The sequence below is a fragment of the Protopterus annectens genome, chromosome 13.part0 (assembly GCF_019279795.1).
Source record: "Protopterus annectens isolate FY-2018-M chromosome 13.part0, PAN1.0, whole genome shotgun sequence".
Lineage (NCBI taxonomy): Eukaryota > Metazoa > Chordata > Ceratodontiformes > Protopteridae > Protopterus > Protopterus annectens.
The window spans coordinates 502,848,988-502,872,574 of NC_056747.1; the positions used below are offsets into that span (position 1 = coordinate 502,848,988).

Genomic DNA, 23,587 nt, shown 5'->3' on the forward strand with positions numbered 1-23,587 from the left:
GAAAGATTTGAAAGATTTTTTTTCAGTCCAAGTTAAATTTTCATCCTAGTAGTAATTGTATTAAACTAGGGATGTTTAAATGTTTTAATTGCAATTTCTGTCATTACCTGTTGACTGGGATTACTGATATTACTTTTAATAATGTCAAGATTAATATTGGTGAACATTTTACCTCCAAGTCTAGCTTTGTTGTTTACCTTGTTTTATGTATGTCCTGCTTTGCTTTTTATGTAGAGTGTACCACCAGGGGAATTGTATCGTATGATTTACAAACAAAATTATGCTATTACATCAGGTGACAATAATAAAGCATTGAGCAAGCATTATAGCAAAAATGCATGTAAAGGTGCTTTTAAATTCATTGTTTTGAACCACATACAAAATTATGAAAATAGATTTGATGATGACAATGAACTTCACTGGAAAAAGAATTTGTGGCAAATAAAATTGTACACTTGTTATCCACTTGGACTTAATGGTAAAGAAAACTTCAAAGTTTTTTTTTTAATGCAAGAGAATCAACCATTAATTGATTAACTGAATCATGTGATTTTGGTTTATATAAATGTATGTCTATGTATAATGTATTCAGTCTAATGAATTTTTATGTATGACTAAAATGCTTACTGGATGTTAATAAAGAATCTTTGGGATTTTATTTCTTGTTAGACACTTCTCTGTCATTCAAATATTCCCTTATGTTCACTTTACCAACCTTCTTGTGCTCCTTTTCTTGTTCTGTGTGATTCTTCTTTTTCTTATTCTTCTACAGTACTTTAAACTTTGTCCATTCTTCCAAACAATTTCTACTACTCTTTTCCCATAGCCTTGCCTTTGCCTCTTATTTTTACCATGTGTTTAAACTCCATTCTCATTTCATTTTACTCACTATCTGTCCCTTCTGAAGATATTCCCATCTTCCCTAATCACTATGATTCCTTAAATTCTGCTCTTTATAAAAGATAAGTAGATAAATGCAAGTATCTCATTTTTACTTCATTAGCCTTTTAAATGGTACATGATCTGAAATAGTTACTGGATGTGTCTCAAGTATTTCAATTAAATGCATATGTTCCTGTGAAATATAATTTTTATCCAGTCTAGCACAGTTATTGTACCTTGGGGAATAATATATAAATTCTGTTTGTGTTCTTACTACTGAATTCATATCTTTCACACCAGATCTTATAAGTTTATCCTATTTTATTATATTTTCCCTTTTGTGTTCCCCTGTTACATCCTAACTACAACAACAGGTTCCATGACCCACCCATAAATAATATTCCCTGCTGAAAGTCTATTTCTCTCAAAATTCTCTTGAGCTCCACAACAGCAGTTTTAGATGAAATATAAATACATGCCAGTATAACCCTCCACACACCCTGTCGATAACTTCTTAACACCACAAATCTACCACTACTGCCTTCTTTTCTATTTTCTATCATCATATGAACCCCTCTAGCAATTGGTATTCTCACTACCCTTTCTGTTTGTCCTAAATAATCTACTGAATACTCAACCCTGAAATCCTTTCTTTTTTTCTGAATTCCTTTTTTTGTTTAATATGCACGTTCATTTCTATCCAACTGTGCCTCCTGAAACATTGCTATTTGTACCCTATACTTCTTAATATAATTTAGTAGTCTGCTTTTTGTCTGTACCTAATAAGGTCATTCACATTCCATGATAATATGGACAGAGTAGTCATTCTGATACAAAGCTATTACTTCCACCTATTATAAATAACAGTTCTTTTGAATATATATTTCCATCTATCATAACAGTTCTTTTGAATCTACATTTCAAATTTTTCTCTTACATGCACACACTAATGTTTGGCAGGTTGACCTCGTATGTAGTTAATTATTTTCATTTCCATGTGTAGCTATGTCACAGCTTTCAATATTTTTGCTTCAATGAAAACACAAACAAAAAACTAGAGAGATTTTCAGACACCCTTCCCTTTTTAACTTACAAGAAGCACTGAAAACTATGTACCCTTTTAAAAACATTTCTCTCTCCAAGCATGAGTAGGCTTGCACCACAGATACCAACTATTCCAAAATTAAGGGCGCCCATGCTAGGTAATATGTTGCGCCTGTGTTTCTACTTACATTAATTGCTTTTTGTGTCTTATCTCTGTTCTCCTCCCAGATCTGAAAAAAACATGCATGCTTTCAATAAACATTAACCTTTAGCACCAAGAAAAACTATGCTGGCTACCTTTAAATAAATAAACAAAATTCACTTCCAGCAGCTCACAGCAGAGTCTCCAAATGTTCAAAGTCCACAGTCTTTCTTAAAAATGTTTATTAGATAAGCACTTTCATAAACAGTAAGTTTGCTTCCTCAGACCTTAAAGAAAAAAATAGCCAAATATTTCATTATTAACACTTTCTGTTAACATGTTTAACATGTTATCCCTGATTTAATTTATCACATTGACATCTATAATCTTATAAGATTAAGGAAATAGGGTGAAATAGTGTGGAATCCTATGTCTTAGCATTTTTATTATTAATGCATTTTTATTGCCTGTATTTTCATTGCCTGTATTTTTAATGTCTGTATTTTCTCTATGTAACTTGGCAATGAATGGGTTACTTGTTGCTTATTAGAAATGACTAGTGATAGGCTGTTTTAAATCTATGGGAGATTATAAGTATGAGCTTCGTGGCTGTTTTTTCATTAAGGTCTGAGGAAGCAAACTTACTGTTTGTGAACGCGCTTACCTAATAAACATTTTTAAGAAAGACTGTGGATTTTGAACATTTGGACACTGCTGTGAGCTGCTGGAAGTAGATTTTGCTGTTATTTACTTGATTTGTTTCTATACAGCAGCGTTCTTCTGTGTGGCTTTTTGATCCTTGAATAAACAAAATTTCACACTGTTATATTAAATGCATGAAAATATTAAGACTGCTGGGGATGCAATTGCTTGCGTAATTTATTTCCACCGGTTTAAACTTCATTTATTTTTTCACTGTACCTCTTGCAAATTACATCTTTAAATATTAATCACACAATAATTTATGCATTCAACCTCAACAAACAGTGTTCAGACCTCTCTTGATTAACTGCATGCTCCTGTAGAATTCTTGTCTCCCACTGAAAGTCTCTGTTAATGCAGAAAGGGTACCTAATGACTTTGCAAATGCAGTAACTACCACTGGCCATGCCTATCATTATTATATCTTATTTTTCATACCTATTTGCTTAAATGTGATTTTTTTAAGCTAGACAAGCTGCTCGCCCTGAAAGCTAGATCTGCCATAAGCTATACTAATTTTTCACAGAAGTACACACATACGGACATTGCCACTGACAAGCCATATCTATCACAAGATGCCAAAGCGCATACACGCATGCACAAACACATACACAAACAAACATACACACAGCACACTTTCCTATATTCAAATTAGAGACATGTTTGTTCACCTACATCACATCCTTCTGGTGCTGAACAAAACCAGAGCACATTAATAAAATCATACAGACATTTGGGAGAGCGTGCAGATTCTAAACAGAAGAAGCAACAGCTAAGAACTCAACCAAAGCTATGTTCTGTGGGATAGCAATACTACTGATATTGATCATATTATTATTGATCACAATATTGATCATTAAGCTTCCCCCTAACCCTCTGCCTTCTACATTACACTCAAAGGAAAAGTTCACCGTCTTTAACTTAAAGGAACAAACTATAGTGAAGAACATTAGACAGCACTGTTAAGCCCCATATATTTTAAATCGGCTTTGATTTGGACTTTTATATCTTTTACATTCTTAAAGATGTGTACAACAGCTGGGTTGAAGTTCTGACCTGCTTATTATTATAATCCACTGTTTTTTTTTCTTTTCGGATCTCCAAACATTCTCAAAGATTTAGCTGCATGGGACATATACCCAAACCCTGGGCCTACTAATCTAAACTTAAACCTCAATGCCACAAGTTCCTGAAAGCACCATAATAGCCTATATAACTCCTCTCCTTCAGTTACAATTGATCCCTTCTTTAATGCATCCTTTAATTCTTATACAAAGACATTTCCATGCAATCCAATTCCCATTTGCAGACATAACAGTCTTCCACTCCATCAAGCACAAGTCCAGCCAAAAAATATGTCTGATAACATTAAATCTCTATAGTATTTGTTATAAAATTACAAATCTGCATGCCTGGATATCACTCTATTCCCCAGATAGCCCGGGCATCACTAAAACATGGCATAAATCCAATATGAAAGATAAATACTACCTCCAGGCTATAAAATTACAAGGACTGCCTGACCCTACAAAAAGGAGGAAGAGTCACCCTTCTATATCCCAGCTCTTACAACCTCTTATTTCAAATTCATACCCAATTTCACTCAGCCAAAATATTTATAACACTTTCAAAGCTAAACTCTAAAAAAGCACTCTATATTATTGTAATTTACATTCCCCTGATAACAGCATATCCATGGTCAAAGAATTTCTTTCCTAGGTATCTAGTACTATTACTTACAAAAAATCATTCTAGGTAATGTCAATATTGACTGGAAAAATATAACCTCTGACAGTCCCTCATCCTGCAAATCTATTTGGTCTGACTCAATCACAACACCTACTAGATACAATAAAAGTAATAAGGGCACAGAGTTCTTGACTGGATTTTAGTCTCAGACCGCAGTAAATATACTATCAATGGAACTTATCCTAACTCCCTAAGTGACCACCTCCCGGCATACACACACAGACTTACCACTCATCACCCTAATACCCACCAATTTAAACCAACCAGCAATCTCACAACATTCAACTGGCCTAAACTATAAACTCTGCCATTAGATGATGCATAATATAGACAAGAAAACAAGAAAGGGGACTCTGGCAAAGTTATCGCTTACATATTTCTGGATCTATTCAAAGCTTTTGATACCATCTCACATAGCAAACTCCTTCAACAACTGCATCACCTTGGCCTACTCTCTCTTTCACTTCTTAGACTGCAACATACTTTCTCTCCTTACCTCCCCATTACTACTGGTGTACCTCAAGGCTAATGTCTTTGTCCACTTGTCTTTAACATTTTCATTAATTATCTCTATACCTCTTCTAGGCAAGCATCACTTATACAGTATGCTAATATGCTTATCTGACACTCTGGAGCATCTTCTTGAAGTAACACAAGAAGCCTTCACCTGTGTTGTAAACTGGCTTTATGGTGCCCAGTTATTACTTGAACCCCAAAAAACAAAACTACTCCTATTCCTCCCCAAAGCACACCTGAAGGACAAATCCAGCTTCAAAATCTACTCACTTAACAATACAGAAATATAAATCATATTCCATGCAAAACTGTTTGCTTTAACAATTGATTACAATCTCAGAACTGAACTCCACATTTAATATAATATAAAAACAAAACTCACCAGAAACTTGCCATACTTTATAGACATAAAAACTTCCTTACCAACTTTGCTAAAACTACCCAAGCAACTACTTACCTCATTCCTTTACTCTTATATGGTGCCCTATCTTGGGTCTATATTACATAGTCAAAGTTTAATACCTTCGAACACGGAATGTTCAAACCATCCTGTTCGAAGTTAAAAAGCTTTGACGATGAATAAAAAACAAAAGAAAAGAAAACAATTAACTGCTGTAAGTAGGGGGGCAAGCCCCCCTCCACCCCCACACCCCCCGCTACTTAAATATACCAACTCCGAGATTGCACCACATTGAACAAAATGTAAACCTTGCCTTACAGGGATTTCTGTTGCAATGCTCGAACGTCTGCAAATTCAAACTTATGGTCTCGACCATATGAGGTTCAAACTAGCAGAGGTTCGACTATCAGATAGGAACCCCCCCCTATCTTTACCAACTTGCAGGTATCTGTTAAAACTAAACTTGGAATATGCTACAACAAAGATGCTAAATTTGCTGCCAATAAACAATACTATATACATCACTGCAAGGTCCTTAAATGTTTGAACTAGCTTGAACTACCACGCTATCTGGGCTATGTATAACTAGGTACTGACCGCAACATCATTTATAAACCCCATGCCTGTCCTGCATTAAGCGCTATTCTTTCTTGCTATCACCCAAGCAGACCCATTTCTTCTAATGATAAACAATGTCTCGCCATCTATAAACCTCAAAAAGCAATTGAAAATAGCCTTTACTGCTAATCTGTTGCCAAAAAAATGGAATTCTATTCCTCAGGCTATTAGAACTGTAACCTACCCATCCTTCCTTCAAGCATCTTCTGAAAGGCCACCTATCAAACCTACAGCTCTGCTCATGCTGTACACCTATTTGAACATGAATCATATACATTTTTCTCCTCCTCTATCTGTACAGATTCTCTGCCCATATCTACTTCCTCATCCTCACCTGTATATCCTACCCTCTCTACCACTTTACATAACCTTTTCCTATCACCTCCTTCCCATTGATACTAACCTATCTTAATCTCTCTTTCCCCTTTAGTAATAAGTAAAAATTATGAGTTTAATTAAATTGTAAATATACTGTGAATTGCCAAAAGGATGCTCTGCAGAATTGTATATAGTGTTTTACTTTTTTTTTCACTGTTCTCGTTGTAACATATTTCTAGTAGATTTCTGTGCTTTACAATATTGTTGTTTATTTTTGAAATGTATAATTTTCCACTGTTATGTAATGTATTTGGAATTTTATTTTATTTTATTTTATTCTCAGTTAAGTGGCGTGTTTCTCCCCGACGTTTCACTGAAACTGGTTCTTAAGACCCAATTGGACTTTCCCGATAAACAAATGTCAAAAAATAATATAAATGAATACTAATTGCACCACTGTACTAATGAACAGTTACTGTCACACACATTCTGCTCCTGCAAGATCACTAAAGATAGCCATGCACTGTGTGCAGTGCTAATGCTTGTGATAGAAAGTGGAAGAAATGACTAACTTATTACAATTAAATATAGTACAATCCTTCCACACATGCAAACACGAGCATAAGCCACAGCAATACTCGTTTACAGCAATTTTAGTAAATATATTATTTGACAATACTCTTGTCATGCCAGATCTCTGACTACTGTTTACCAGTGATCAAACAACATGGGGTAAGTAGTTTGTATCCACCGGTGGCCTGTGTACCCATTAATTATGTAATTATTCATTCCATTTGTTGACAAGGAAAGTCCAACTGGGCACAAGGCCTCTTTTCAGCAGGGTTCCAGGAAGAAAAGCTCCAGAAATTATATTGAGATTTATAAATTTGTACATAGTAGAAAAAAGGATATGTTATTCAATTTTAGATATTCTACATAGTAAAAAAGGAAAGGCATATTATACAAACTAAGAACAGACATAATTTAATATAAAATGTTAACATCCTGTTTCAGTTTAACCAGTAAGATACAGAAACATGTTAACATAAGGGAGGCGTGATATAGTTAGCTCAGATTGCTTAAGAGCAGCAGGAAATAAATAGCATCTTACTGCCGTTTGACCTTTCATCAATAGTGTGTGGAAACAGAAATACATTATAGAATTGAGTAGAGCAGTGGATGAAAAACAGAGAAGGAGGCTGAATATAATGGAGTTGTATGGATGGTAGAGAGAAGTGTGCTAAGAGCGACTGAGAAAGAGTAGAATGTTTAGGAGAAAGTAGAGGGAAGGTGCTGAGGAAAGAAAATAGAGAGTGAAGGAGAAAAGGATGAGAGAAGATGGTATGATATTCTGAATGTGTCCATGAGAGTTATCTAGGGGTTGTACATAGGCAGTGCCAGATGTTCAAGAAGTATGATTCTAGCTGGAGCTTAAAAGGTTTGTGGTGCTGTTTTGGAGACAGAGAACTATGGAATTCCAGATTTTGGTAGTGTGATTTGAGAAAAGGCTGGCTCCTGCTCTGTTGTTAGACTTGAAGACATGAAGGAAGGCTTTTTAGTAGAGCACAGTACAATACAATACAATACAATAGACAAGTGTTGTTAAATTAAAGGGTGAGAGAGATGGACAATTTCTGGGTTTATAGATAAGGTTATGAATAACAACTTGGGAGTATGATCAAAAGTGGGTAATTCTAGCCAATTTAACTCCATAAATGCTAGGCAGTGATGCATTCTATGTGTATGGTTCACTGTAAATTTAGCTACTTTTTGTTAGCATTGTTCATGCTTTGTTAATTGAGAGGCCTGTAAATTACTAATGATTGGGGCAGAGTAGGGAAGGAGTGTGAGAAGTATTTTGGAGGCTAAATTTTTTCTGGTTTGGTTAGTGAGGAACTCTTTAATTCTATATAGGAAACACAATTTCTGGTGAGTTTTCTTTATAAATTGTTGGATCTGGTATTCAAATTTTAGGATATTACCACACTAAATTCTTAGCAATTTAGTATGTGGTGTGATTTCAATTTTGATGTTGTTTAATGAAACAATGTTAAAGGAGGTTTTTTTGAGTTGAGTGGTATCTTGGGGTAAACAGGATCAGTTTACTTTTTTCGGAGTTCAGAAAAAGTTGAGAGTCCATTAGCTAGGCTTCAATAGATGAGCAGGATTCTTGAGTCATTTTCTGAAGGTCGTCTAAGTTTTGGGTATTACAAATGAGGGGGGGGTCAGCGTGCTGGGCCATTATTGCCGATTTTGAGGCATCTGAGAGATTATTGATGAAGATATTGAATAGTATGGGGGTTAGGATGGCATGTTGAAGAATGACTTTGGAAGCTGTGAGAAAATGACAGAATTCTCTGTGCCATTTTACAGTTTGAGATGTAATAGAAAAATAATTGTGGAACCAGGTAGTAGAAATTTCATTAAAGCCAATGTCTTGAGAGGTTTCGTTGTAGTATGGGGTGGGAGACCATGTCAAAGGCCTTGGAGAGGTCAGGAAAGAGAGCTGATACCAGCATGCCTTAATTCCTACAGAAATTAACTGTATTAGTAATGTATATAACGGTGACTGCAGTGCTATGATAGAGATGCAATCCATGTTGAGAAAGGGAGGGAAGAGAAGGCAGTTTTGGGTGAGGTGTTGCGTGATAATGGATGCATTTTTCAAGAAATGTAAATAAGGAAGAAAGGATGGCAGTGGGAAGGAAGTTACTAAGTTTCATCCATGTAGTGGTAGAATGCAGATTTTTTCCATAACAAGTGTATAGATGACTCTGAGATAGAGCAAGACAGGCAAGAGGGACAAGATTTGTGTTTGATTAAGGATGTCAAGTTTACGAAGTGGATGTTAGTGGCAATATTTTCTGGGTTGCTGTGACTGTGCATTGTGGGTTCTAGTTTAGTAGCATGTCCTGGTATGAGGATCTGGTATACGGAAGACCAAAATGCTTTTGGGTTTTGGAGGTATTTTTGAACTGTAAGTTAATGTAGTAATTTATTCTGGTCAGATTAATATGGTATTTTGTGCAATTTCTAAGTTCCTGGGTTTGAGTTTTGTTTGTGATCCAGGATTGACAGGCTTTATCTCTGTGTATCATTACCTGTTTTGTAGGTGTAATCATCCATGAGGCTGATGTGGCTTATACTTATTTTATTCTGAGGGGAACTAGATTGTTTAGGATGTTAAGAACAAATTTTTGGTAAACTCTTTCATAGCATCATCTAAGGTATCATTTTGAAAGTGTAAGAGATTGTGAACTTCATTAAGGTAGTAGGGTTTGGTAGTTAGATGCTGAGCTCTGATGATGAAGATGGGAGGGTAACTTAATGCATTATATATAAAGTCTGTGGAAAATATGTTTTTAGGGGAAGAGGTGAATATGAGTACACAGTCGATTATTGTCATTTTGTATTTTTTAAAGTAGTGGTTGGGAGAGGTAACTAACTGAATGAAGCCATGGAGATTTTTGGTATTCTGGGGTAAGCTGTCATTAACAGAGAGCCAGTCGATGACGAAATATCCTAATATTATTTTTTCATGTAGGATATTGGAGGCACCCAAGACAGAAAATCTTCAGTAGTGCTGATGTTGCCCCTGGGTGGGGTGGTGGTTGTAATAGGAAAGCTTTCATCAAGGTTTTGTGAGGAGCTGTTAAGCTGCTTCCTGTGGTCCAGTGGTGCAAGGTTTGATTCACTCAGCTTCCACTGCCTCTTTGCTCTGAGCAAGTGACGTAACCAGACACCACTCCTGGGCTGAGTCTGAAAAAGGTCCATGGAGATCAGTGCTCTATCACCAAAAACAATACAAATACAAACAAATAAATGAATATCTTGGTTTATTTAGCCTGAGTAGTGTATTGATGATTTCATCATTATTAAAGGTTGGTTTGGGTGAGAGGGGAGAGTGTGAGTTATACAGTATTTTCATATAACATGGTCACATCTCCTGCTATGTTATGTTGTCTATCTATCCTTAGTATGTTGTAGCCAGGTGGAAGTATTTCTTTATCTTTGGTATTATGCTATAGCCAGGTTTCTGTAATGTTGAGTATGTCACTAAAGTGTTAGGTTATCCAGGCATGAAGCTCAGCTACTTTGTCGCAAGTGTTTCAGATGTTTATATGAAAGATCTAGTATGAGGAATATTTTGGCTTAGAAGGGAGGTGTTGAGGTTTAGATTTGTGATAGAGGTGACTGTATTTGGTACTGGATTTGAATGAATGCTACCATCTACAGTTCTTTGTATTAGCTTGGAATGTATGTTGGAGAGTATTAAGCTTTCTTGATTTTATTGCATTTGATTTATTTATTTTTTTTGTTGTTTTGGAGTTAGGAGATCTAGAATGTTGTATTTGTGTAAATGGATATTTGAGGTGGAATATACTGAGGTAGTTATGGTGGGCTACTTTTCTGATATAGTCATTGTGTTAGAAAGTAGTATTATAACTAAAGTTGTTTGAGGCAAAAGACTATAGTTTAGATAGCTGTGACTGGGAAAAGAGGTCAGATGGGTTAGGAATGAGAGGGCAAAGAGGAGTAGAATATATCAGACAGTCATAGTTGGAAAGAGTAGAATATGGAGGCTGTACGGGGGGGGGGGCATGTTACTGTGTATACCTCAGATGTCCGATTGTTGTAAAGCATTAAATGTCATAACATAACAGCATTTATTCTTACTTCACATATAAATGCATATAACTCCTGCAAAGCTGGATCAGTAACAGTTTAAACCAAGGAGATAACAAAGAGGGTCAGTTACTTTCATCCACTGACAGCTCCCATCCTCACCCAGGCATTATAGCCACTGCTGTGTGAACCTCAGAAATCTGACTGTGATAACATGATGGTCATGTTAATACTTTTAACTTTGTTTTGCACAAACAGTATTTTGTGTTAGTTACTACAAATTACAGTAATTGTTAAAAAAATTATGAGCAAATTGCAGTTATTAATTTTTCTCCACAGACAGCCCCAGAAATTACAGGTAATTTGTCTCACATCCCATCCTTTAAAAATGTTTTCTCTCAATTTCCTAGTGAAAGAATCATGGACAAAGGCAAAAAAAAATACTGTGGAAATAAATGACCAGAAATCAAGGACAGATTTTAAATATTGTTCATACATAATTAGAGTTGTCAGAATAAACTGGCTTGCATGGCATTCACAGAAATTCAGATGTCTATCATTATTTAGTATTTGCAACCGTCTATGATTGTACTGTATGTGGCCAGTCAGTTCATGCAGCTTTATTTCATGTCATTCTAAACAAGAAATAAAAAGATGGCACCTACTGTATTGAACACCATTTGCCTATGGTTTCTTTTCGGCACTTCATTATTATTTATTTTTTCTCAACTTTACTTACCAAAAAAATAAATAAGTAAAGGACAGAAAAGCGTCACTGGATGAACAGCACCCTATATGGCTGTCTAGTTCTCCTGTGCCTAGAGCTGGCTATGGTATCATCTACAGAGAAGGGAAAGATCACAGGTATCAAGAGTTGGTTAGAAACATCTCCTGACATATTACCTAGCCTTGGTATAATTCTCTCCATCCAGAATGGCAAATAAAAGAAAGAAATTAAACACAGCCTTCTGGTTTTCAGTTAGGATTATAATGGTGCTATCTATGAAAAATATTAAAAATTATTAAAGACTCCGAGTAAGTCATATTTAATAGCACTCTGAGGGGTAAATACAAGAAGAAGACAGTCTATGCGATGCACTGCAGAAAATGCAAAATATGAAGAACAGCCTTTTTAAACATACTTGCCACAGAGACTGTTCTTTGTTGACAGGGAATAATGTGCCTGCTTAGCAACCTTTACAAGTTATATAAGCAGAACAACACAGAATGAAATGAAAGTGTGCACAAGTTTTTTGACAGTCAGGAGAGCCATTATTTACAAGATACATTTAAACCTTACGGAATGTAATGCTTGTGTACATGAGATGAGAACATCTGAAAGGGAAATACCAAACTAAACAGTAGAACTCATAAACCACTGTAAGTCTTGGGATCAAGATCTCTACTGAGCTGAAGGTAATTTTGCAGTAATAGACTATAGTAAGGAAAGCACACAATGCAGAATTGTCACACATGAAGACTGGTGCTACTATTTATTTATTTTATTTGGCATTTGTTGACCGGGAAAGTTCGACTGGGTCTAGAACCCATTTTCAGCAGAGGCCCAGGGAGAAAATCTCCACAAACAATATAGTTAACAATATATAAAAAATTTGAGAGAGCATTTGTACAATGGTCATTTGATTTACATTTACATCAGAGAAGTACAAAGTAAATATTTGTGACTTAAAAAATAGAAAGTAAAATGTTTCATTAACATTTTCATTTGAGAATTACAAAGTAAAGACCTTTGTGGTGTAGGTAACATGGTTATTTCATTTACATACAGATGAAAAGTTAGCAGTGTTTGAAGATAACCTGAATGGTGTAAAAGCAGTTAGGTCTGAAAGTATGAAATCATTGCCAGCTTTAGGAAGCAAGTTGGTTAGAATATCTAGTTTGAAATGTGGGAAGGCTAGAGGTATTGTTCTAAATAGAGTTAGTCTAGCTGAGGTTGGTGTTTGCAATGTAGTTTAGGTAGTTGGTAGGTAGATCTTTGTAGAATAAAGATAGAAGAATGCAAAGGTTAAGAGAAATGAGTAATGAGGGGATTTGAAGTTAGCGAAAGAAGGAGTAGTTTAGACAGGGGAGGAGAGAAGTATGGGGGGGGGGAGAAAAGAAAGGATATATGGAAAGGAAGAAGGGGTGGAAGGGAAGTAGAGTGGAAGCATAGTTCCTGGGTTTATTTAAAGCAGGAGCAGATATTTGTTTCTAGGAGGTGTTTTTTTAGTGTGAGTTTGAAATGTTTGTGGTTAGATGGTATCCTAATGTCTGATGGTAAGTCATTCCATAGTTTTGCTGCTGTATAGGAATATAAACATTGTCCAGCTTTTTCTTTGGCCTATGTTGAGTTACTATTTGTCTGTCTTTGGATTGGAGGGTCCTGGTGGGTAAGTAGGATTTGAGAAGAGAGTTCAGTGATGGGTAAGTGTGGAGTTGATATATTAATTTGTGTGCCATATAAAGTTGTTGGAGGTGTAAGAGGTGTGGTAGTTGGAGCCAGTTAAGGGTTTGGAGAACTATGCAGTGGTGAGTATTGTGGGGTGCATTTATAGCAAATGTCTCGATCTTATTGTAACAGGATTCCAATTTGTTTTTTAGGGTAGTCTGGATGTTTGTCAGAATGGGGGCAGCATACAGGAGAGAGGGGAGCAAGTAGTTAGTGGCCAAGGTGATTGTTCTGGCTGAGCTCATGAACTTTTTGTGGCAGTATAGCATTCCGAGTTTACAGTGGGTTTTCTTGACTGCATTTTGAATATGTTAAACAAAAGAAAGCTTGTTGTCTATGGTTATTCCTAATAGTTTGGCTTGGGAGACCACTTCTAATTGGGTTTTGTTAAGAGAAAATATCTTAAATTTGGTTGAGAGATTTTTGGGTGTGAAAAAGAGGAGCTTAGTTTTACTTGGGTGAAGGAGGTTTGTGTTAGTTGCTGGAGGTGTTTTATGTCATTTGAAGTGGAGATGATGGAAGAATCATTGGCATATTATATCAAGGAGCTTTGGTGTGAGGCACAGTATAGATTGTTAACAAAGAGGTTAAAGAGTAGAGGAACAAGAATGGATCCCTGAGGACTCCAGTGTTGTTAGGTAGAAAGTTAGAGAGGGTTTTCTAACATTTTACACATTGTTGTCTGCCTGTTAAGTAATTTTTGAACCATAGTAGGGCAGAAGGAGAAAGACCAAGAGTAGAAAGTTATTGCAGAAGTTTTGGGTGGGAAATGGTATCGAAAGGCCTTGGATAGATCGAAAAATACAATGGATGTTTGTAGGCTGGTATCGCTGGCTTTAGTGATTGTATCTGTAAAGGAAAGTAATGCAGTGGTTGTATTGTGAGAGGTTCTGAAGATGTTTTGGGTGGGGTGAGGAAATTATTTTGTAGGGTGTGATTAAGCAGTTGTTTATGTATGCATTTTTCTAATAGTTTGGATAAGGGAGAGAGAATAGCGATGGGGTGATAGTTTGAGATATCAAAGCATTTACCTCCTTTGTGCAGGGGGGTTATTATGGATATTTTCCAGAGGGAGGAGATGTAGGATTCTGAGATGGACTGGTTGATGAGAATACTGATAGGGTAAGCTATGGCATCAGCGGCTATTTTTAAGTACTCTGGTGGGAAGTTGTAGGCAGATGGAGAGCAAGGTTTAAGTTTGAGAAGTAACCTATGTATAACTAGAGTAGGGACAGGTTGAATAGTTAGGGGGGAATATGTCGGTGAGTTTCTGGTAAGACTTGTGGGTCATGGGATGATGAAGGAGAGTATTGTGTGCAAGTTTGGGGAGGGCTAGGGTTGTGAGGAGAGTGGGGAGAGCTGTGATTGTGAGGGAGTGAGAGGTAGAGTGCTGGGTGGAGGGATTGAGTATATTGCATATGCTCTCTATGAAGTGTGTATTGAAAGCGTCTGCTATTTGGGATGGGGTTTTATCAGTGACAGAGATGGATTTTCTTTGGACCATGGGATAAGGAGCTGAGATACAGTATGCCAGAATTTTGGGGGGTTGTTTCTTTGGGAAGTTAACTGTTGGGAGAAATAGAGTTTCTTATCTTTGTTTATGAGTTTCTTTGCTTGGTTGCATAGAAGTCTATAGTTTAGAAAGTTGGTGTCATTTTTGTTTTTATGCCATTTCTGCCAAGCTTTGTCTCTTGTTATAAGAAGATTTTTGATGTTTTTGGTTTGCCAAGGGGCATGATTAGTTTTTACTCTCTTGCAAAGGAGTGGGGCTAAGCTATTGAGGGTTTCTAGGAATATTTTGTTGAAGTGGCTAACAGCTTCATCTAAATGTAGAGTTTTTAGTATGGATCAATTTATACATTTTAGAATCGAGTTAAATTGGTGTTGGTCAAAATTAGATAAATTGCGTGAGGTTTTATAATTGTGTTTCTCATGATGTTGGTCATGGTCCTGTTGGTGTATGCAGGTAGGCAATCACTCATGGTGTTTGGTAGGGTTCCAGAGTTTGTGTATTTGAGAGTATCTGATACTAAGATCCAGTCAAGTGTGGATCTTTGGGTATTATTTCTTGAGAATCTACTTGGGGCAGAGATTAGCTGAGTAAAACCATAAAGGTTTATGGTATTGATGGAGTTGTTGGAATTTAGATCCTGCCAATTTATGTTGGTATCCCCTATGATGCTGGTTTCATTGGATATATTTTGGGAGATCCAGGACAGGATGTTTTCTAATATAGGGATGTTGTTCCCTGGGGGAATATATAAGACTGCAATACATAGTTGTTTTGTAATATTGAGTTTTAAGGAAGCTAGCACGATTTCTGCTGTAGAGAAGGAGGGGATAGGTTTGGTACATGGAAGACGAGTGAGAGTATGGGGATAAATTAAAGCTACACCTCCCCCTTTTTTATGTGTTCCGTCTGCTCTTATTATGTTATAGCCTGAGGGGAGTAGTTCAGTGTCTTTTATGTGTGGTTTGAGCCAAGTTTCAGTGAGTGCAAGTATGTTAGGGGAGTGCTGGGTTAGCCATGTGTGGAGTTCTGTGGTTTTGTTGCAAATGCTACATAGGTTAAGACTGATTAACTGTAGACATTTAGTGGTAGATGTGTTGGGATAGATGGGATTAGAGTATGGACCTGGATTGGGATGGATGTCGCCACATTGGGCTAAATAGGAGATAGATTTAATATGGTGGTTAAGCTGGATTCATTTATTAGAAGACATTAATTTGGTAATAAATGGGCATGTGGATTTAGATAAGACAGGTAGAAGTTTGAATTTGGTGTTCAGTATTATGCTTGGATTGTATAAAGTGGATCCAATGTTTGAGTAGGATTTTGCATTTTGCTTTTGTCTATTAGAGCAGTATTGGATGTGGAAGATTTTACTATTTGTGGGGGGGGGGGTTAAAGCAGTGTGATATGAAAGGAGACAGAGTTAGGCTAAAAAGGGTTAGTGTGCTGCAGGTACAGAGGGACATGACTGAGAGTGTGAAAGGGTTAGACTATGATTTATGTAGGTTATGTGTGTCAGTAGGGTGTAAGGGTGTGGGTTGATGATGCTTAGTTAGTAGGGTTACTGTGCTTAGTTGACAGGATAGGTTAATAAGTAATGTTTATGGTGGGGGGGGTGAGTGGCCAATCCTGATTGGACACAGATTAATGAGACAGTGATTGGTGATGGAGTAATGACAGAGGGTAACTGGTTGAAGGTGGAGTTGGAGGTAGGCTTGTGACTGTTAAAAAAGTAATTTATGTGGGCTGGATGGGAATGGGAGTAGGGTAGATGAGTGAAGTGAGCCCAAGTTTAGCGAGGGCGAACAGAGTGGGACTGCACTGGACCAAGCAGAGTGCAAGAGAAACAATCAGTAATAGCAGAGCAGTAAAGACAGGGGGCTCTTGCAGGTAAGCTAAAAATAGAGAGTGAGATAGAAAAAATAAAAATAAAGGGGGCCAAAGTTATCAAAGTAAGAGGAAAGGAGAGCAGGAAAGAGCCAGAGGAGAGGGAAAGATAGCAAGAAAAATAGGATGATTTGTTAAGAAGAGTAGATAAGAAATGGAATGGTTAGAGAGAGTAGTTAATGGGGAGCTGAGGTACGCTGTGTGGGAACTAAGCAGGCAGATAGCAGTGGCACACACAAATGCAAGAAAGAAAGTAGTGAGACAGGGTTGAATAAATACAGAACCGGTCGGCCAGAGATGAGCAGAGGTTCGAGTAACTTAAGGCTAGGTAAGGTGATAAAGTCGACTAGTATATAGGCTTACTAAGGAGGACAGAGAGCAGAAGGTTTAAGTGTTGGTGGGGTCTGGTGGTATGCAGGGAGCCATTTGGGGATTACAAAGGACTACAGCTATACAATAGCAGAGACGTACATTCGTTTCTGAGGCAAGTGGGCTGGTAGTTCTTGCAGTCTAGAGGCTGGTCGAGGATGATGGGCTCTGTATAAGTTGCAGTTCCCAGTAATGGTAGAGCACAGTATTTTGTAGGGGGTAGGTGCCCAGGCTATACTTGAGAAGGTAGAACCTAGAGGAAGTATAAGAGGAGAGGGGGAGAGGTTAAGTGATGGGTGGAATTAAGTAGGGTGATAGGTATATTAAGTTTGATAGAGGAGTATCAGGGTGTGAAAGGAGAGGGAATTAGATGAAGGTAGTTTATCACAAGCTATATGAGACTACACTTGTTAGGTTCTATGATAATTTTGGGGCTAACTTTAGAGTAAAAATACAAAGATAAAAAAGACAAAAACACATGAATTCAGCAATGGAAATAAAATACTATAGATATTAAATGTAACAGTGCAATCAATTGAAGCAGCACAGATATGAGGTTAAGGGAATATGAGTAAAGGCAAGAGAGTTAAACCATTTATGCACACTTAGTAGCTAAACGGTTTGAAAAGCAGCCTGTAAGCCAGTAGATTCTGCAACAATCAACATAAAGACTGAGTCAGGTAGGTATCAAGACCATGTTAGCTTTGAAACACCATTGATGTGCCTTCCTTAAAGTCTAGGTAGCACAGACAAAGCAAACTCTCTTGGTGTAAAGGACAAAATAAAGCGTTTGTAAATATGGCTGGTTGTATTCAGTCCCAAATAAACACATACGCAGACATTAACATCTGGTATGGAGTAACAGCAATCAACATTAAGTTGGTAGGAGCATAAATAAGGCTAAGGAAACACTCGCTGATGAAATTAACCTTGTCACTACTAAAACAATAATATTAGGTTAAGAGAAACCACATCAGTTGGTAAGGTACATCAGTCGCTAGCTGAAAAGGCTAAATAGCTTAATAAACATAGCACCTGATGTTAAATTAGACTTGTCGCTAGTTAAAAAAAGCTATATTAGAGTAAGAGCAGCTACACCCGCTATTAAATTACCTCTCTCGCTAGCTGGATAAGCTATAGCTTAATAAACAGCAACGCTGTTACATTAACCCTACAGCTAGCAGGAGAAGCTTTTTGAGTAAGAAGCCTATGTTTGAGTAACATAAAACTAGACCCGCTCTTATGTTACCTCTGACGTTAACTGGAAAAGCTAAAAATAGAGTACTAACACATCACCCTATGTTAAATAACCCTGTCACTAGCTGGAAAAGCCACAAATAGAGTGATAACACATAGCTCTATGTCAAATAACCCTGTCACTAGCTGGAAAAGCCACAAATAGAGTGATAACACATAGCCCTACGTTAAATAACCCTGTTGCTAGCTGGAAAAGCCACAAATAGAGTGATAACACATAACTCTATGTTAAATAACCCTGTCACTAGCTGGAAAAGCCACAAATAGAGTGATAACACATAACCCTATGTTAAATAACCATGTTGCTAGCTGGAAAAGCCATAAATAGATTGATAACACATAGCCCTATGTTAAATAACCCTGTTGCTAGCTGGAAAAGCCACAGACAGAGTGATAACACATAGCCCTATGTTAAATAACCCTGTTGCTAGCTGGAAAAGCCACAGACAGAGTGATAACACATAGCCCTATGTTAAATAACCCTGTTGCTAGCTGGAAAAGCCACAAATAGAGTGATAACACATAACCCTATGTTAAATAACCCTGTTGCTAGCTGGAAAAGCCACAAATAGAGTGATAACACATAACCCTATGTTAAATAACCCTGTTGTTAGCTGGAGAGCTATAATGGATTATCAGTTACAACAGTTGCTAATATAAGAACCTTGTTGCTAGCAGCAAAGGCTACGATAAATTACGAACACAACAGATTCCTATCACTGTTAGTTACGATTATATACTGGTAGCATAGGGCTATTGATGGCTATTTGTAGAACACCGCTCTACAAATATTGGAGAAAGCATATTATATAAGTAAAATATTGTGTAACAACAATCAAACATTCAGCAGTAATGCAGTAACAGAAAATTAAAAATACCTGTTAATCAGTTTCAATTGTAAGTTACAATCACTTTACAACAGTCCCGAAATGCGCCGAGGGAGAGGAAGAGTGCACCAAAGGCAGGGACAGGGTTTTAAGAGGTGCAAGGCATTCTGGGAGACAGGGAAAAGTTTAAAGAGACGAGTTGGAAAAAGGAAAAGCAAAGGTTGGAGGGAATACAGGTTGCAGGACAAACTGGACTAAGCAGAGTGCAAGAAAAACAGTTAGTAATAGCAGAACTAGAATGAAATTGCCATCATAAATATATGGAAATTATTTGGACAATTCTGAAAATGACCTCTGAAGAGAAAAAAATAAGCTGTAAAAAAAAAAAAAAAAAAAAAAAAACAACTTCAGGAACTTTTCTGACATTTTCAGTCTTTTATTCATATAAGCACAGAGACAGACAGACAATATATTATCTGGTGATTGCTTATGAACTGGCCAAAAATGCTATCTGCGGATGCACAATATGTCAACAAGCTACTTATCAAAACCATAATCCTGACACTGGACAAATTATGCAAGTTTTCCTTTTGAAGACTCAAGTCTCGTTTCTGCTTTAAATATTTTCCTCTAAACCTGAAACAAGTCTGTAGTAATGGAGCAGTTGGAAGATCATGCCTTTAGCAGTAGGCAAAAACCCTATAATTTCTAAAATCATCTACTTTACTTTCTCTACAGGTACCTCATATCATATCCCTGCTGATGTTTTCTGTCTCCACATGAAAAATATGCCACTAAAGTGAATAAAATGCACAGCCAGCCCTCCTTTCATCAGTGCACTATGTCTGGAGGGGCAGGCTGGATTGCAGTGCTGGAAAAAAAATCAGACCCACTGCAATGCTTGCTGATTTACAAATTACTAAACCTTGGGTACTATACCATTCTGGCATGTTCACTGTCCTTAAAAAACTACTCCAAAACTCTTTCAGTCCTCATTTTCCTATTTTTCCCTCACTAAGTGTCTTACCAAGGCAGACCAAGGTATGGATGCACTAGCCATTTACTGTTCTCCTCCCCCATTCCCAAACAAATAAACTATTCCAAGAAGGTGACGGCATAAATGGTTGGCCAAGCCATTGCCAGTCACTTCAGTTATGCTCTCTCCTAGGGGATGGGACCGCTGAGCATAAATACTTAGGGAATTGAATTAATTGCTATATTTAACTATTTAACAGCTAAAATCAAGACAGTAAACTGTGCCGATACTACTGGGTTTATATTCTGAAATATCTGTGTAACTGAGAAGTGCTAAAAGATCGCTGACCTTTTCAAAGAGACTAGAACACATCTTATATGGTACTTATTCACAAAATGGAGACTTACAAATAATTGTCACCCAATAGCTTTAGCATCTATTGTTGGTAAATGTTTTCAAAGAGTCAAATACGTGCTGTAAAATCTTCTCAAGTACAACCTGAAGATTGACCCTTTGCAATAATAGTTTTTTCCAAAAAAGACTGCGCTTGACTGGCTTAGTAAGTAGTAGATGTGCACAAACCTTTGTCTACAGCCATACAGCTTTCAGTTAAAACATTTTACTTAAAACGTATTTACATCTTTGACTGTGTACCCTATGATGGTATTACCAACAGTCGATTATTACAATGAGTCAATCCATTCATTATTAGGTGGATAACTGAGCGACTAAGAAATTGACTCTATGGTGTCACTCCACAGTCTACAAGGTCGTACATCAAATTGGACAGAAACGGCTAGTGTGGTTCCTTGGGGCTCCATTCTGAGCCTGTTTTTATTTAACCTTGTTTTCTAATGCACTCCCTACAACACTTGTGTCATGGGTTTTTATATGCAATGACATCAAAATCAGTGCAGTAGCTGCATCAGTAAATTATGTTAACCAAACAACCAAACACCCCCATTAACTGTACTCATTCATACAGGAATAAAGAATTAAAAACTTAGTTTTAGTATCCAAAAAGGTAAAGTTCAGACTAGGGAAAATTTTAATTCTGACATGCACATTAACTTAAATAATGCCATCTTAGTACACAGAAAGGTACTGACGGATATTTGTATGTTGCTGTCAAACAAATTCTCTTTCAAAGAAAATGCTAACCATATTAGAAGTAAAGCTCTTCATTATATGGGGTTGTTGCTATTCCTTTTAATGTAATGCTGCATTGGGGGTAGGTTCTATTTGGCATACAGAACTACTAACAATGTTTAAAGACTTATACTGGGAATGTATCTGCATACTACTACAAAAACACTGAGACATAACAATTTTTCATCTGTCGGTCTTACTTACTAGGATTTATAAAAAAAGATGTGTATCTCAATCAATACTTAATCTCTGCAATATATGGAAATTAAACTTATTAAACACGTTTAAAAAGAGCTAGACACCTGGATCAGTAAAGGGTGCTTATGATTTTATTGCATTAGAGTTTGTGTTTCATGTTGGTCTATAGATTTGAAAGAAAGGACCTTCATCTGCAACCTATGAATGCTTTAACTATTCTTACTGGAAAAAAATAATGCTACTTTGAAGACTCGGGACCATCTCACCTATGACTGGCTCTGAGATTTTTTTAAGGGAAAAACAATGAATAACACATGAAGACTTAACATTTAGTAACTTGTCTAGTTTTCCCCTACTTTAGTAGATGCAGTCTAAGGTAAAATATTAAAAAATATTAAATGTCAGTCTGTACAATCCCTCTGCAAAAACAATAGGTTAATAGATAAAACATGTAACTGTACAAAATTGCACTTACAAAAAATATGAAAACATGCAGCCACTCAAATGAAATTCATGTGCTTGAAAGACAACTTTTCTACCAATTATTCACAATATGTTGAGAAAAATGTTGTCTGTTGCTTATTCTTGCTGTCTCCTATTACATACTGTTTCTGTGCCATACTTCTGAGTTTCTCCACTATTTGACCTGTAGACTCGATAAGGTTATAAAACTAGCATGTTATTTCATAAGACTTACTTTGAAGTCCCAATGTAAGTAGGTCTCCCAATGTCATAGTTCTCAAGTTCTCTGCAGTGACATGTAGTACGCCTCCTGTCAGCCGCACCAACTGCTTCCAGTGCCTAGTTTTCATGGCAGGATTACCAAGGTCTTCAATCAGTGGCAATGTCAACTGATGATGAAGAGCAAAAAAATATTTTGTAAGAGCAGAAATTTAATGTATGATCTGTGAAGTTAAGCAAATCCATGAAAAGAGATCAAACTTTGCAGAAGTCATTTCATGCATGGCTGAGGGTCGACACCTTTACATTACATGGCAAATATCTGCTTCCCCTTACAAAGTGAAATTTCTGTTTTTGTTAACTTATTTTTAATCTCATTCTGGCTGTTGAAGTGTCATGCTACTGATTTCTGAAGATGTACTGATATGGTGAGCAAGTAAGTATTCTGATCAAAACTAAATTGCAAGTACTTAACTAATGTCAGTGCATACTTATGTCTATAAAATTGCTTTCGCAACAAGTCATGAGATAATGAAATCTTACATTTTACTGCCATACCTCTGCATAATAATCAGTTATATGATATGTGGTATTTAAAAGCAAGGCTGACACTACATTGTAATGTTTCATAGGCAATATTTAAAAACAACACTGGCAGCTCTATATAATGTTTTAGGTTCATAACTGTATGCAAGTAGGCATACAGAAACTCTGAATATGATTTACAAAGGCTAGCTACTATGTGTAAGTGAAATGTGCTGATGCAAGACTAAGATGTGGCAATGAATGATTTACAAAGGGTGCACTTCCATCTGTGCATCTGAGTTGCAAGACAAGCAAGAAGTATACAGCTTAAGGATAACATAATAATATTCAGTGCAAATCCAAGACAGCAGACAAATTTATGAACCATATATGATAATTCACTCTACAACTTGAAATTGTAATTCAAAGATGAATCATTCAAACATGCTGCCAAAATATAGCTTATACCCAGAAACCTAGTAGGTCATTATTATGCTAATAATAATAATAATAATAATTCTGCTGTATTTAACTATACTAACATAACCTTACATTGGATGAAATGTAAACTCACAGTAGGCAGCTTAAAGAACAGTATGTAAAGGGCTGAAACTATAGATTGCTATAAATTTATGACAATGCCATTTTCAAATGGGGTACTCTAGATGGGAGCAAGGATACATACACAAGGTGCTATGGCAATAGCAAATCAAGACAAAAATGGTGGATGTACAATAAACAGAACCAACACACTGTTAC

The 23,587-nt window shown here is 36.6% G+C and overlaps 1 protein-coding gene across 1 annotated transcript in view; it reads right to left on the minus strand.

Moving 5' to 3' along the window:
• LOC122787923 (dynein beta chain, flagellar outer arm-like) overlaps positions 1–23,587 on the minus strand; it is a 5,188,001-nt gene that overhangs the window by 3,781,536 nt on the left and 1,382,878 nt on the right. Inside the window, exon 33 of the mRNA XM_044054850.1 lies at positions 22,320–22,473. Within this exon, the coding sequence (XP_043910785.1) occupies positions 22,320–22,473 (154 nt within the window). The remainder of the gene's footprint in view (positions 1–22,319; positions 22,474–23,587) is intronic.